This window comes from Malaya genurostris, chromosome 3 (genome assembly GCF_030247185.1).
Source record: "Malaya genurostris strain Urasoe2022 chromosome 3, Malgen_1.1, whole genome shotgun sequence".
Classification (NCBI taxonomy): domain Eukaryota; kingdom Metazoa; phylum Arthropoda; class Insecta; order Diptera; family Culicidae; genus Malaya; species Malaya genurostris.
The window spans coordinates 268854170-268869081 of NC_080572.1; the positions used below are offsets into that span (position 1 = coordinate 268854170).

The following is a 14912-nucleotide window of genomic DNA, read 5'->3' on the forward strand; positions in this document are numbered from 1 at the left end:
CGACCCAGATCATCTCTATCCCAAGATGCTTGCCAGCTGGCAAGTGTTCTTTGGCGAGACGAGCTATAGAATTCGTTGAAAGCAATCGGTCGCTCATAAATTTCACCCTCAATAGCACCACGTTTGGCTAAAATATCGGCTCTTTCATTGCCAGGAATGGAGCAATGAGCCGGGACCCAGACTATAGTGATTAGATAATTATTGTTCAATATGTCGTTCAGGCACTGTTTTATTTTGCCCAGGAAAAACGGTTCATTTTTGCCAGCAGCGTTTGAGCGAATGGCTTCAATTGCACTCAGACTATCTGTGAAGAGGAAATAATGGTTTGGAGATAATGTGACGATTACACTCAAACTATAATGAACTGCTGCTAGCTCTGCTATATAAACAGATGCAGGTTCTTGAAGCCTAAATGAGGCCGAAACATTATTGTTGAACATACCAAACCCTGTCGCTTCTTCAATTCGCGATCCGTCCGTATAAAACATTTTCTCAGAGTCAATATGCCTGAACTTACTTGAAAATATTTTTGGGATTTCCGTCGAGCGTAGATGATCCGGGATTCCACGCACTTCACGCTGCATGGATGTATCGAAAAATAAAGTTGAGTCAGGGGCACTTAGGATGCTGACACGGATAGGAATATATCTTGAAGGGTTGATTTCCTGTGACATATGGTTAAAATATACTGTCATAAATTTTGTTTGAGATCGAAGCTCGACTAGTCGTTCGAAATTATTAATTACCATGGGATTCAGCACCTCACATCTTATTAGCAGGCGTGATGAAAGCTCCCAAAATCGATCTTTTAATGGAAGAGCTCCCGCCAGAACTTCAAGACTCATTGTATGTGTCGAATGCATGCAGCCTAAGGCAATTCGCAAACAACGGTACTGAATTCGCTCAAGTTTGATAATATGAGAGTTTGCAGCGGAACGAAAACAAACGCATCCATATTCCATCACTGAAAGTATCGTTGTTTGATACAATTTTATTAGATCTTGCGGATGAGAACCCCACCAAGATCCTGTTATTGTTCGAAGAAAATTTACTCTTTGTTGGCATTTCGTTATCAGGTACCTAATGTGTCCTCCCCACGTGTATTTGGAATCGAACCACACCCCGAGGTATTTAAAAGTTAAAACCTGTTGGATCATTCTTCCCATCATATGGAGCTGAAGCTGCGCGGGATCATGCTTTCTTGAAAAGACGACTAACTCTGTTTTCTCCGCAGAGAATTCGATACCAAGATGAACAGCCCAAACGGACAAGTTATCTAAGGTATCTTGCAATGGTTTATGCAGATCAATAGCTTTGGGCCCAGTAACTGAAACCACGCCATCATCTGCCAATTGTCTTAGTGTACATGGGGTTACTAGACAGCTGTCAATGTCATTCACGTAAAAATTATAGAGGAGCGGACTGAGGCATGAGCCTTGCGGGAGACCCATGTAGCTAATTCTGAATGTTACCAAATCGCCATGTGAAAAATACATGCACTTCTCTGACAAAAGGTTGTGCAAATAATTATTTATAACCGCTGGAAGTCCATGTTGGTGGAGCTTGTCTGAAAGAACATCAATGGAAACTGAATCAAATGCTCCTTTAATGTCTAAAAATACAGATGCCATTTGTTGCTTTTGAGCGAAGGCAATTTGGATGTCAGACGAAAGTAATGCAAGGCAATCATTCGTCCCTTTATTTCTACGGAAGCCAAACTGAGTATCTGACAACAAACCGTTCGTCTCGACCCAAGTGTCGAGACGTCGTAGAATAATTTTTTCGAACAATTTTCTGATGCAGGACAACATCGCAATGGGTCTATATGAGTTGTGATTGGAAGCTGGTTTCCCCGGCTTTTGAATGGCGATAACTTTCACTTGTCTCCAGTCAGGTGGAACAATATTTTGCTCAAGAAACTTGTTGAACAATTCCAACAAACGTCTTTTTGCGAGGTCGGGCAGATTCTTCACCAAGTTGAATTTAATTCTGTCCAACCCAGGGGCGTTATTGTTACAAGACAAGAGTGCTATAGAAAATTCCATCATTGAAAATGGGTTATTAATAAAACCATTATTTGGAGGAGATTCCCGTATAATGCTCTGCGTAGGAACAGAATCTGGGCAAACTTTCCTAGCAAAGTCAAATATCCATCGGTTCGAGTATTCATCACTCTCATTGCCCACGTTACGATTCCTCATTCGTCTGGCCGTATTCCAAAGAGTGCTCATTGAGGTTTCTCTTGACAAACCTTTGACAAAATTTCTCCAATAGCTACATTTTTTGGCTCGAAGTATGCTCTTGTACTTGGTTTCTAAAACCATAAGTTTTTCAAAATTCTGAGGAGTTCCTCCTCCCCGTTTTAGAAACGTCTTGCAAGCATTTTGTTTTGCGAGTTTAGCCTCTGAGCACTCTTTGTCCCACCAGGGGTTGGGAGGCCTTCTGTTAGTCGTTGGCCCAGGAAAGCGTTTAGTTTGGGATTGTTCTGCGGCCTCCAGAATCGAACAAACGAGGAAGTCATATTCTTCAAGTGGGGGGAGCTCTTCCATTGAATTCAAAATACTAGAGATTCTACTTTGGTATTTAATCCAGTCGATATTTTTTGTCAAATCATATGGAATACTAGCTGAATTAGCAATACATTTGTTACAGCTAATTGAGATGATGATTGGTAAATGATCGCTACCGTGTAAATCAGGCAATATTTTCCAGGTGCAATCTAGTCGAATTGATGTTGAGCAAAGAGATAGATCTAATGCACTTGGGCGTGCAGGAGGTCTTGGGATCCGTGTCATGCTACCCATATTTAATATCGTCATGCTAAAATTGTCACAAATGTTTTGTATTAAAGATGATCTGCTATCATTGTAAACGGAACCCCACATCATTCCGTGCGAATTTAAATCCCCCAGAATCAATCGTGGAGCAGGAAGGGCTTCAACCATTTCATTAAGCTCTCGCTGTCCAACTTGTGCTTTTGGAGGAATATAAACCGAAGCTATGCAAATATCTTTGCCTTTAATGTTTATTTGGCAAGCAACAACTTCTATACTAGAAGTTGAAGGGATGTTTAATCTATAAAAGGAACAGCATTTCTTAATTCCCAAAAGCACTCCACCATACGGAGAGTCTCTATCGAGACGTATAATGTTAAAATCATTAAAATTTAAAGCTATGTTTGAAGTAAGCCATGTTTCACATAAAGCAAATACATCACATTTTTGACTATGCAATAAAATTTTAAATGAATCAAGTTTTGGCATGATGCTTCGACAATTCCACTGCAGGACAGTGATTGTATCATTTGCGGCGGGTGATAAATTATCCATCAAAAGATACAAAACCTGAGACAATTGGCCATTGAGCTGATAACTGCTTCAAAAAATTTCTAGCTATTGGAAGGAATGCCATTATGAGGGTCTTTAAGGGTTCAGATATATTGAATGCTGAGAAAATCCATTCAACAATTTCCGAAAACTTCAGTAATCCTGTTGGTGGCTGTGAAATGGAGCCCACAGGATTATTACCTTTTTCTGTGCTAGATCCTGGATTGGTTTGTGAATTTGACAAACCAGGAGGCACAGTCTTTGGTTTTGACTTTTTTTGTTTAACACGAGGATCTTTTTTTGAAGATGAAACTTTAGGTGTCTTTTTTGGTAATTTGGAAGAAGACTTCTTTCTCTTAACTGACCCTTGGGTAGTGATAAACGAATTACCTTCACTATTTTCGTCAGAGTCAGAGTCCTCTGTTTCCTGTCTTTGTGCACTTTAAATGCAGTGCATACTGAAATATCCTCATGAGGACTTTCCCCACAATAAATACATTTTTTAATTTCCTTGTTGCAATCATTATCTTTATGAGGTCCTTCACACTTAATACATTTTGGTTTATTGCTACAGTAAGTAGCTGTGTGTCCGAATTTTTTGCAGTTCGTACAATTCATTACATTTGGAACAAAAAGCCGAACAGGGAGGCGAATTTTATCGACATAGACATGGGACGGCAACGCAGATCCGGCAAATGTCACTCGAAACGAGTCTGATGGGCGATAAACTTTTTTTCCCTCTTCATAAACTACTGAGTACAGTTGTTTGCACTCCAGTATTTTCACACCCTCAAGCATAGAGTTCTTGAAACGACCAACACCATGCTTGAGTAAATCATCTACCGAAAGACTCGCTTCGGTAACAACACCGTCAATTTCGACATCTTTGGAGGGTATGTAAACTTTATACTCTTTATTGAAATGTTCCGAAGAGACAATATCATTCGCGTGTTTCAAATTATTTACCACAACACGAATTTTATCGTTATTTACTTTTATGATCTCTTTGATTGAAGAGAATCGTGATGTCAAACCTTTAGAAATTTGGTAAATGTTTAATGGCTTTGATATACGTCTAAAAAAGACTATCCAAGGCCCAGAAGAGCTCTCCTGATATTTTTTCGTTCGTGGGGGTATAGGATTCATGCTAGGATTTACGTCCATGGATTCATCCATCACATTAAAATTTTTAATCAAACTGAAACCAACACTACACAGTACTCAATCAAAAGGAAAAGAAAAAACTTCTACCTTGAAATTGTTGTCTATCTCCGTTGCACTGCCGTGTAGATCCTCGTTGCTCTAGATGTTCTTGTTGGATGCTGATTGTTGGATGTGATGCTACTGCTACCTGACATCCAGCACCACTCGATTTCCGATTTACTTTTGTCTTCGCCAGCTGCAACCAGCGCAGGTCACCGGTGTATACCTGCGTGTTGTATGGCAGTGGAAAGACCGAGTTGTCTTGTCTCCTTCTTCCTTGTGCTCCGCACCGATATGCTTCTGCACCGAAGTGCCTTCGCACCAGTGTGCCTTTGCACTCTCCTGCTTCTGTGTGCCTTTGCACTCTTCTTCTTCAATGTGCCTTTGCACTCTCCTGCTCAGCACTTGTGGCTATATATTGTGGCCTGGGTAGAGCTTGGGAAACGCCCTTTGTTGTTTCCTTCACCAGCTTGGCCCAGCACTAGGGCTCTCTTATGCAGCACGATTTTACGTTTTAACGGCTGTTGCCAACAGGTCTCTACCTGTAGTTCAACCGTTGTCGTATTTAACGCGTGTAAACTAACCAGCGTTATTAAACTGTACGCTTCTATACACAACCTTCTCGGTTGAACGGCTATTACTGAATCAACTCGACTGACATGTAAGGTAACAGAATTTGACTGGTGGTGAATACGTCAAACGACAAAGCGATAAGTGCTTAGCAGGAGGGGCTCAACCAAGGATGGAAAGTATGTGGCGTAAAATTTTCGATTCAGTTTTATCTGTTTCGATGTACACTTAATAGAAGGAGACAAAGAATCCTTTCATAGACATCTTCCTCCTCTGAAAAGGAGACAACTATGAGATTTAGTAAAAAAATATGTTGATATAATAAAATAAAAGTTTATTTGACGAAATATGATTGGCTTGGTTCTTGATGATAGGTAAATACAAGACGTGACTAATTGTTTTGTGAAAAAGTACAAATTTTAATAAATTATTGCTTTTTTTAAAGTTCATGATAAGCTATAACACTTCAACATATTGCACTTTGTCTTGAAATCAAAGGACAATATCTCACAGTGCGAAGCAGACAAAAGTGCGTTTAACCAGTTTCAATTCTATTTGTCTGTTAGGACTCTTTGAACGAAGCATCTCTGCCTTGGCTAGACAGCCCCCACCTGTCGTTTCTAGGATAAGGGGAGCGTCTTCGCTTCCGAACGAAGATAAACATGGGGCAGTTAGAGCATGGTCAGAATTGGCCCAATTGGCTAGTCTAACGATGAAATATTCGCTGTTTCCTGTTTTCGTAGACCGGTCGTCTAGTCTAGTCTAGCCACAATAGCCGGTTCTGGTGTGTAGACGGGTCTAGACGCAACATACAACCGCGTAATTCGGCAATTTGGTATCAATTACGTGTTTCGTGTTCAGTGGCTCCGATTGGCAGTTTAGATGCGTGAGAATTCCCAAACACTTTTATTACTATGTCATGCTGTTCTATGAATAGTCTAAGAATAGTTTCAGAGAATTCCAACTTATCAGGACCTTCTGATCGGTATACATGTCCTAGATATACGGAGCGCTACATTTTGAGGAACATAGAAATCTTTTCTTGTTAAATTAATTATAGAAACCAATTTTTTACGATTAAATAGGTAACTGAAAAGTTTTCCTTCGTATCAGCATAATTTCCAACATGAAAACATTTACCTCACTCATAAATGAACTAAAATGTAACTAATACCCAACTTAAGTTTCATTCCAATCCAATAATTTTCATTGTAGGGTTTTGTAGACATGAGATTCGATCTGTAAAAATATTTTTTCTGTATTATTTATTGCAATATGGATTAATTCCAAGTTGTTGTTCAGTCAAACGTAATGAGTTTTTAGTCCTAATATTTATATGATCTGGTTATTACCATCAGGACATCATTTGCTTCCGCATTTCTATTATTTTTCAGGAAAAATTTTAAATCTATTTATATTGTGAAATAAACGGAAGAGGTTATACTAACTTTTGTATTAGTTAGAAGGTATTAGTGAGATAATAAGATTGCTTCGAAAATTGTCGGAATTTGCCCATTATACTATGTGACATTACATTTAGTCACTATATCTGTCTGTTCAACTTATTTGTACTAAATCAGCGAAAAATTTTCTGTTTAGTAAAGTAATCACTGAAAATATGTAAGCTTATTTGTAGGCAACTACAGATCACTTGAAGATGTCTACCTGTGGTCAATAGGCTTTTATCGTCAGAGAATAGAGTTTGAGTAAAAATAGTGTTACATTAAGGAACAAGGCTCTTTGCAAGCGTATGAGTAATGCCAACAATGTGTGCGTAAAAACAAATTCCAGCGCTTCTTTTTCTGATTTTACTCAATAAGTTTTCCATATGGTTAAAAAACAAACCAATCGGTTCATACTGCTTAAAATTGCAATTCAAGAAAAGCGAAAATCTTAGTCTAAAACTCTTCCGTTTACCTTAAAATTGCTCGAGAAAAATTATTTCAGTTTCAGCTTACTTCCACTGACACATTTGATTAGCAAAAAACACATTCCTATATGGATTTCCTCTTGCAGAAATTATTGCAGATATAAAGATTTACGTACCTTCTATTAGTAATCCGGCAAAAAAGGAACCTTGAATTTAACACGCGAAAGGCAACGGATATGGAATGTTGTAAAACTATTTATTTTTCCGGCAAACTGCATATGTTACAGAAAATATTTAGTTTTGTTTATTTTGTGTAGCACAATCTAATACAAATGCATTGAAGCAGTGTTGCTAACTTTTGATTAGGGAATTAAAAGCTACATTCATAGAATGTAAGCAATTTTCCATCAAACGTTGGTGAAAAATTGATCAAAACTGATATTTCATCCAAGATGTCAGGCTTAACATTCATTTGAGAATGAATTATTGTCAAAAAGATTGTTTGAATCTCAATCGTGCAATCCACTTTGATAAACTCGGTGCACTGCATATATGAATACACAGATCTATGACATTCGTACCAAATAAAATGTACGTAATACACAAATTACCAACAAATGTTAACTTGGTTTACTCTTGATCCTTAACTACTCTCGAACCTTGAACTGTGTAATTGGTTATATGACTTATCTTTGCCTGTTTTGAATCGTAAATTTAAGTGGATTACGACGCTCATTTTATGTGAATCTAGAAAGACGTACATTTACACGATTTTTACTAAGTGTGTAGTTAAAACAAGATCTAAAATCAAAGCCTTGGTATTATACACTTCTGTTTAGTTAGAATCCGGAATCGCTTATTGTTTTACAGCGATACGGAAAGTGACCACTGAAAGAATTGTTTTACAGCGGTTTGTTTACCTAGGCGCCTACATTATATGGTATAAATTTTACGGTGTTTCGTGCAGTGACTTAAAAGTTTTTCCAGATGGAAGCCGAGACGAAAGAAAAAAATCTGCACACCCATTTTGATAATTCAACAATAAACATCGCAAAAACATTGAAAATCGCCAAATCAACGTTTCAGGGAACGAAAGAACGGGACTCAAGGTAAGCGTAGGACATATGATCGCAAGCTGAACCAGAAGTTGTTGGGAACCGTCAGAGCAAACCATGGACTATCAGATATTGAAATCGCACAAAAATACTTTACCTCTCGCAATACCGTTCGAAGAATTCGTTTGCGAATAGGATACCTTTTTTATCGACCAAGCAGAACGATTTCTCTGCAACCTTTGACAAAATAAACCACCAAATAGCAGTAGCAAAACTCAATAGACTTGGTTTCAATGGATCATTGCTAAATTGGCTCGAGTCGTATCTAATTGGTCGCGAAATGTCTGTGAAGATCGGAGACTTCATTACAGTGCCTTTCGCAGTCAACTCTGGAGTCCCTCAAGGCAGTCTTAGGTCCATTCTTATTTTCACTCTACCTTAATGATCTCAACTTCATATTGAAATGGCACAAACTATCCTTCGCAGACGACTTCAAGCTATTTTATTTAGATAAATGTCAAGAAGACACTATATATTTGCAGTTACAGTTATTCACAAACTGGTGTCAGGATAATAGAATGGTTTTGAATGCCTCGAAGTGTTCCGTTTTGTCGTTTACTCGTAAACACTCACTGATTACCTACGACTATAGCATCTCGCACAATATACTGAAACGTGAATCTTCCGTGAAAGATTTGGGTATCATTCTTGATTCCAAGCTGGACTTTAAAAGTCACATCGATTATGTGATTTCGAAGGCCTCCAAGCTCTTGGGTTTCGTCTTTTGTGTTACCAAGAGCTTTACTAATGTATACTGTCTTAAGGCATTATATTGTGCTCTTATCCGTTCGATGCTAGAATATGCAGCTGTTGTCTGGGCACCTCAATATCAAATCGACATTGCACGCATCGAAACTATCCAGCGTAAATTTGTTAGATTCGCTCTGCGCAATTTACCTTGGAGGGATCCCACTAATCTTCCTAGCTACAAAGATCGTTGTAAGCTTATTGACCTGGATCTGTTATCTGTTCATAGGAATGTCTCCAAAGCCGTTTTTGTTGTTGATTTATTACAATCACGTATCGATTGTCCCGAACTTCTGTAATTGATTAATCTGGACATTCATCGACGTAATCTACGCTTTCATCGTTTCTTGAGTTTACGCATTGCACGAACAAATTATGGTTACAATGAACCATTTTCCAGTATGTGCAGGACACCCAATAGCTGCTCCAATGTTTTCGACTTTCATCTATCCCGAAATATGATCAAACGATTGTTTCATTGCCACTTGTCAGATTAACTTTCGATCAGGATTTGTCTGTAACCGTTTGTATTTTTGTTCAACCTAGTGATGGTTGAACAAAAGTACAAAAATTTCTCCCATCACCGTTGGAAACTAATCAGATTCGCTCGATGATACTAACCCTTTCGCATTCCTTCCCATTTTCTTCGTCTTCTTTATTTCTATTGGAAACTAATCAGATTCGCTTGCAAATACTAATCCGCTCGCACTTCCTTCTTTCCTCCGTCTTCCACCATCTTTTCGATTACTAATTAGATCTACATGCCGATTCTAACCCCGTTGTTTGACCACGCTTACTTTCCACCCCCTCCACCTACCTTCATCATCCATTTACTTATCCCTTTTTCTCCGTCAGTTGAAGCATAGGTATTAGTTTTAATTATTAGTTTTTATTGTTAGTGTTGAGCCTTATTGTATCTGTTGGATCATTGTAATCTGTTGATACGAAAGATGAGGAGGTTTTATGCCTGCTGGAGAGAGAGATTGCCAAATTTCATCTAGATTGGGCGTTTCCTTGCTCCCAAAAAATAAACAAAAATAAAAAATAAAAAAATAAACAAAGGAAGTACCGCACTGTACAAGGAAGTACCGTGTACTACCTTCCATTAAAGCCCATAAAGACCCCGGGAAGTTTTTGGCAGATTTGGCGAGTTGCCACTCCAGACGGGAAGTCGTCTAGTGGTACCGCTATAATAACGTAGATTTCATCGATAAAAACATGAATCCACGCTACTGCCCGCAGTTCCGGCCTACGAGAGATTTTGGACAATAACAAAACGGGAGTCGGAGAAAATTGGGAAAAATGACCAAAATGTGAGCGTTTAATAGGAAGAGTTTAGAAGAAAGTGTGAATTTCCATAAGAAACAAAAGAGAAAATAATTGCATTGATTTTTTTTCCTAAAAGCACAGTGAATTATCTTTGTTTTGATGTATTAACCTTATTTGTACGTCAATTCGTGACCGAGATAAAGATGATTCCAGTTTTTCAGATTCTAAATTTAGACTCTAAATTTATTTTTTTGTGGAATTTGATCTTCTGTTTCAACAGACTTCGCAGCCGATTCTTAGCGTACCGAACTACTAAAAAAACTCCACTATTTACTTTTTAGTTATTTGAGCTATTTTTGACATATTTTTGGCAGCATTCGTGAACTTTTCACAACTCTCGCTGCTATCTTATGCTTGGTTTTATTTTTCTCTCCTTCAAAGATCAAACGACGTTTTCGACCATGACGCTTCTTAGAATCAGCTCATGCACTCGCCTTGGAGAGAGGTCTGATCTTTTCAGAGAGACCTACATCTGCAGCGTATTCTATGCCAAAGGACGAATTTTCTTTGGGGTCAATCGGTAGCAATTTTTAATGTTTAATGTTAAAACTTTTATGGCAATTTATTCATACAATATTGGAATCACAATTTTTTAACAAAAATTTAAAATTTGTAATGATTCTAATTTTATATACATTACCACTAAAAAGCAATAGACAAATACTTTATTTCTATTTGTTTATCGTTTTGATTTAGTTTTATTGCTTATTGCTAATGTATACTTTTTCTTATCATCATCGATTAAGCTTAATATTTAATTTCGTTCAAAAAACATGTCACGAATATTAAAGTGCACATTACTCTACGCTAAATATATAACTTGGCCAACCAACACCGCGAAAAAAATTTAAGTTTTTGAGAACAATCACGATTTATAAAAATAAAAAATAAGATTACACTGTAAACCACTATACCATTCTGTAGAGTTTTGAATACCAAAACGAACAAATGTATTGCCGTACAAACGACACCACAAAAACATCTGAAACTATCGATAGTACTATGAAATAGTCGAAAGTTAAATCGAGAATCTTATTTAATACCATGATCGATGTAAAATTAAATGTGAACGCATTGATTTTCCAATTAAAAAAAAGCACTTAGTTTTGCTTGCAAAATATATTGAAAGATGAAGATTTGTAAGTAGCAGAACAAACTCAATTCAACAGCCTACTTCAAATTTGTTAATGAAAATTGATGTTAATTTACAAAATATTTTTATCTTAGTAATTTACTCGAATTTCAGTTCCTTGTTCCATGTTGATAAAATCAAAAATGGCGACAATCCACACTGGAAAGATATGCGAGAAAAGGCAGTTTAGTATATAAAAATCATAGAAAACTTCTCTGTTAACATGTTAATTGGAAGCTATCCTAACAATAAAATAAAATTTAATTTTCTTCGAATTTAAGTTCGTGTTCAAACAAGTTTGATTCACTTCCGGAACCGAGACGTTCCAGTTCTGCTATTGCCGAAGGGAAAACTCTAGCACCTTCCGATACCGGTTGTCCTGACGGTATCTGAAAATTCTCGACCGGCACATGTGTACCTTACACAGTTAGCATTTTCTCTCTTTCTCCGGTAGTGGCGTAAAAGCTCGGTACGACGTTTTTCATACATATTTTTGCAGTTTGAAACACACCTTTGTATCGTATCATAAGAAATACCATATTCATAAGCCGCGCGCCGTGAACGGGCGGACACAGAGTCTTTTGCCTGTGTTTTCAGCCCTCTGGGAGTGTGTGTTGGTCGGCTCTGCTCTGGCTCCCGTATAAATATAATACCTCCTTTAGCAGAAATCATTTCGTACATAGCTCTTGACAACGCAAGTGTCCAGCAGCAGCAACAGTAGAACTCTCTCAATTTCTTCCTTTGGCGGGGAAAGCTTTTCCAAGTTCTAGGAAGATTTCCTCCGGTGATCAAGAACGTTAGTCTGAGTTTGCTTCGTTTTGTTTGTAAAGTGAGGTGTTTTAGGCGAAGTGAGAACAGTTTTTTGTTACCGTTCGTTCTAGAAACTAAAGTGATTGATTTGTAACTTTTCATTGCTGCATCGGTTTAGTGTCATTAGAAGGAACACTACAGTGGGTGACCAAAATGAAGACATTATTACTGTTTGTGGTGACGAGTTTGTGGCACATTTTCAGTGTCACCGGTGCCCCGTTCAATTCGTACGATACCGTGGACGAAATGTTGGTTCCCGAGTCGAAGGTGATCGATTTCGATAACCTGACCGAGAGCGAACGGGTCGATCTGATGCAGAATCAGATAAACATAACGGCGGTCAAATTGCAGCAGCAGCTTCTACGCGCGGCTGCCGCTAAAAAGAACATGCAACGCGCCGGGGCACCGATGGCCATCAAGCAGAGTGCCACCGAGTCGAACATCTCCAGCCACGTGCAGAATCGCAAGGAGTAAGTACTCTCTTGTTTTTTTTTCTTTCAATTATTTCTCAATCCGATTCTAATTGGCCGACGCATCGATGTGGCTGCGATTGATTTTTTTCGTTTCGATGTGCTTTGAAATTTTAACAAATGGACCAGCAATAACTACCCAAAAAGAAATTGTTCGTGTTTTCCGGTATTTTTAGAACCATCGCGCTCGATTTGATACAATGAAAATGCACACAAGAAGCGTGCATCATTTCGCAGGCAGGAGATGATATAGCGCGGAATGTTAATTCCTGTGGTGACATCGGGGTTTTTTTTTTGTGTTTGTCGCACTAGCGCGCGTTCGGCAAAGATGCGTTTCCGAGTGCTAGGATTTGCCGGGTTGTCGTTTTCCACTTGCAAGAATGGTCAGATTTGAGCACCAGCAGCAACACTTCGACAGTGGGAGGAGAGAAAACACGACATGCAGCGTGAATTGTATGTAAATTGAATGCCGGTTTGATGCGCCAATTCTGGGGCGGTTGCACCCGGCGGTCGTGTTCGAATGATAAAATAAAACCAATCTGGATTTAGTTCTAATGATAATCAAACAGAATTTTGTTCAAATAGTAGCTAATTTTTTTACAATTTTATTCGATTGGTTCCTGCTTTAGTGTCAAATCAACTATGGTCAGCGTAAGGAAATAACCAAGTTTTATAACCAACTTACAATCAAACACAATTGAAAGTGCATTTTCTTACTTTATTATTATCTATAATTACCTTTGTGGGTGAAATTTCATCATCCCGCTGACATACTAGAAAACCCAAAAGATTTGAAAACCTTTGAAATTAACAAAAAAAAATAGAAAGCTCGCAGAACAAAATTTAAAATTGCTGGGTAATAAATTTCAATTACCAATTGAACTTTAATATTTCGAATAGTAACCCAAACTTCATTGAAACGTTTCGCTTCTCCACATTCGAACTGCTGCAGTTGGCATGAAAGATATTACTTAATAAAAATTAGAAAATTTCAGAACACCGTTCAAGGTTAAAAAAAATTATAGTTTTGGTCTCGGATAGTTTCAAAGAAACACGACTTTTTGTGCGGATTTTTTAAATCCCACGCATTTTATTTGCACGGTTTATTAATGGATTTTTTTTTATGATTTCATTTTATTCCATTTGGTATGAACAATTCTGGGAATTTAGAGGAGAACTCTATAAAAAATCGATTTTTTATTTATTGTTTTAATCGTATGGCATGTTGTTTAGGAAAATAATTTCAAAGTTTCAAAGTCGTACTTTTAACATTGTTTTTCGAAACACGATAAAAGAAACTACCGATTGTATCGACACGAATCTTTTTTATTTTATGAGATGTACAAGGAATCGCGTAAACCTCTAATATGTATAAAAAAATCTGATTTCATATTTTTTTAAATAAAAACAACAAGAAAACATCTTGTCTGTGTATGTTTATATTTAGCTGAGTATTAAATATTCACAGAGTATCTCAAGTTCACGCATTTAAGACAAGTCTCCTGATTAATTTTATTCCTTATTAGGAGAGATGTATCAGAGTTCAACTTCGGAAAATATCGTGTGAACGGGAAGTCGACTTTTTTAAATCAGTCTCGGGAGATGTCTTCTTCGGTTTCGTTACAGAAGAGTAATGAAAATGCAGTAGAATAATGGATATTCTCTATCGTTTCATTGAGTGCCCCCTCCTGAACAGTGGAAAAGCTGTCAAAACCCAGGATCGGCTTTTTCCGATTTCGATGAAACTTTTAACGCATTTTCAGTATGGAAGGGCATTAACTCTTCACGAATAGAGAAACCAATTCGACACAAGATTTATTATTGAAAAGGGCGAATGCATTTGTTGCATGCACTTGTAATTGTTGTAACTCGAAAATTGTTACTTGAACAAAACGGTGTCTAACGGCGTCAAATCACAGCTCCGAGGTGGTCAAACGACATCCGAATTTTGACTGTGCGCAGAAGATCGATCGTAGCGTTGATTGTGTGGCACGTAGCGCCGTCTTGTTGGAACCAAATGGTGTCCAAGTATTCCTCTCCAAGTAACAGGAAGAACCAATCGCTAATCATGGCTCGCCATTAACCGTGGCGGCGGCTCTTACCTCATTTTTGAAGAAAAATGGCCCGATGATGGCGCCAGACCAAAATCCGCACCAAACCGTCACTCTCTGAGGATGCATCGGCTTCTCCATGATAACGTGCGGGTTTTCCGTCCCCCAGATGCGACAATTTTGCTTATTACCATACCCGCCGAGATGAAAATGTGCCTCGGACCCTGTATAGGAGAATTGGCTTCATTCGGCAACATTTCACCTTTCCTGGTCCTCTCCATATCAATAC

The 14912-nt window shown here is 38.0% G+C and overlaps 1 protein-coding gene across 2 annotated transcripts in view; it reads left to right on the forward strand.

Moving 5' to 3' along the window:
* Window positions 1-11980: 11980 nt before the first annotated feature.
* The window catches only part of LOC131436010 (protein anachronism), a 35447-nt gene continuing 32515 nt past the window's right edge, over window positions 11981-14912 (forward strand). For both annotated transcript variants that reach the window (XM_058604420.1, XM_058604421.1), the window contains exon 1: window positions 11981-12572. In XM_058604420.1, the coding sequence (XP_058460403.1) occupies window positions 12256-12572 (317 nt within the window). In that variant the 5' untranslated portion in view covers window positions 11981-12255. The remainder of the gene's footprint in view (window positions 12573-14912) is intronic.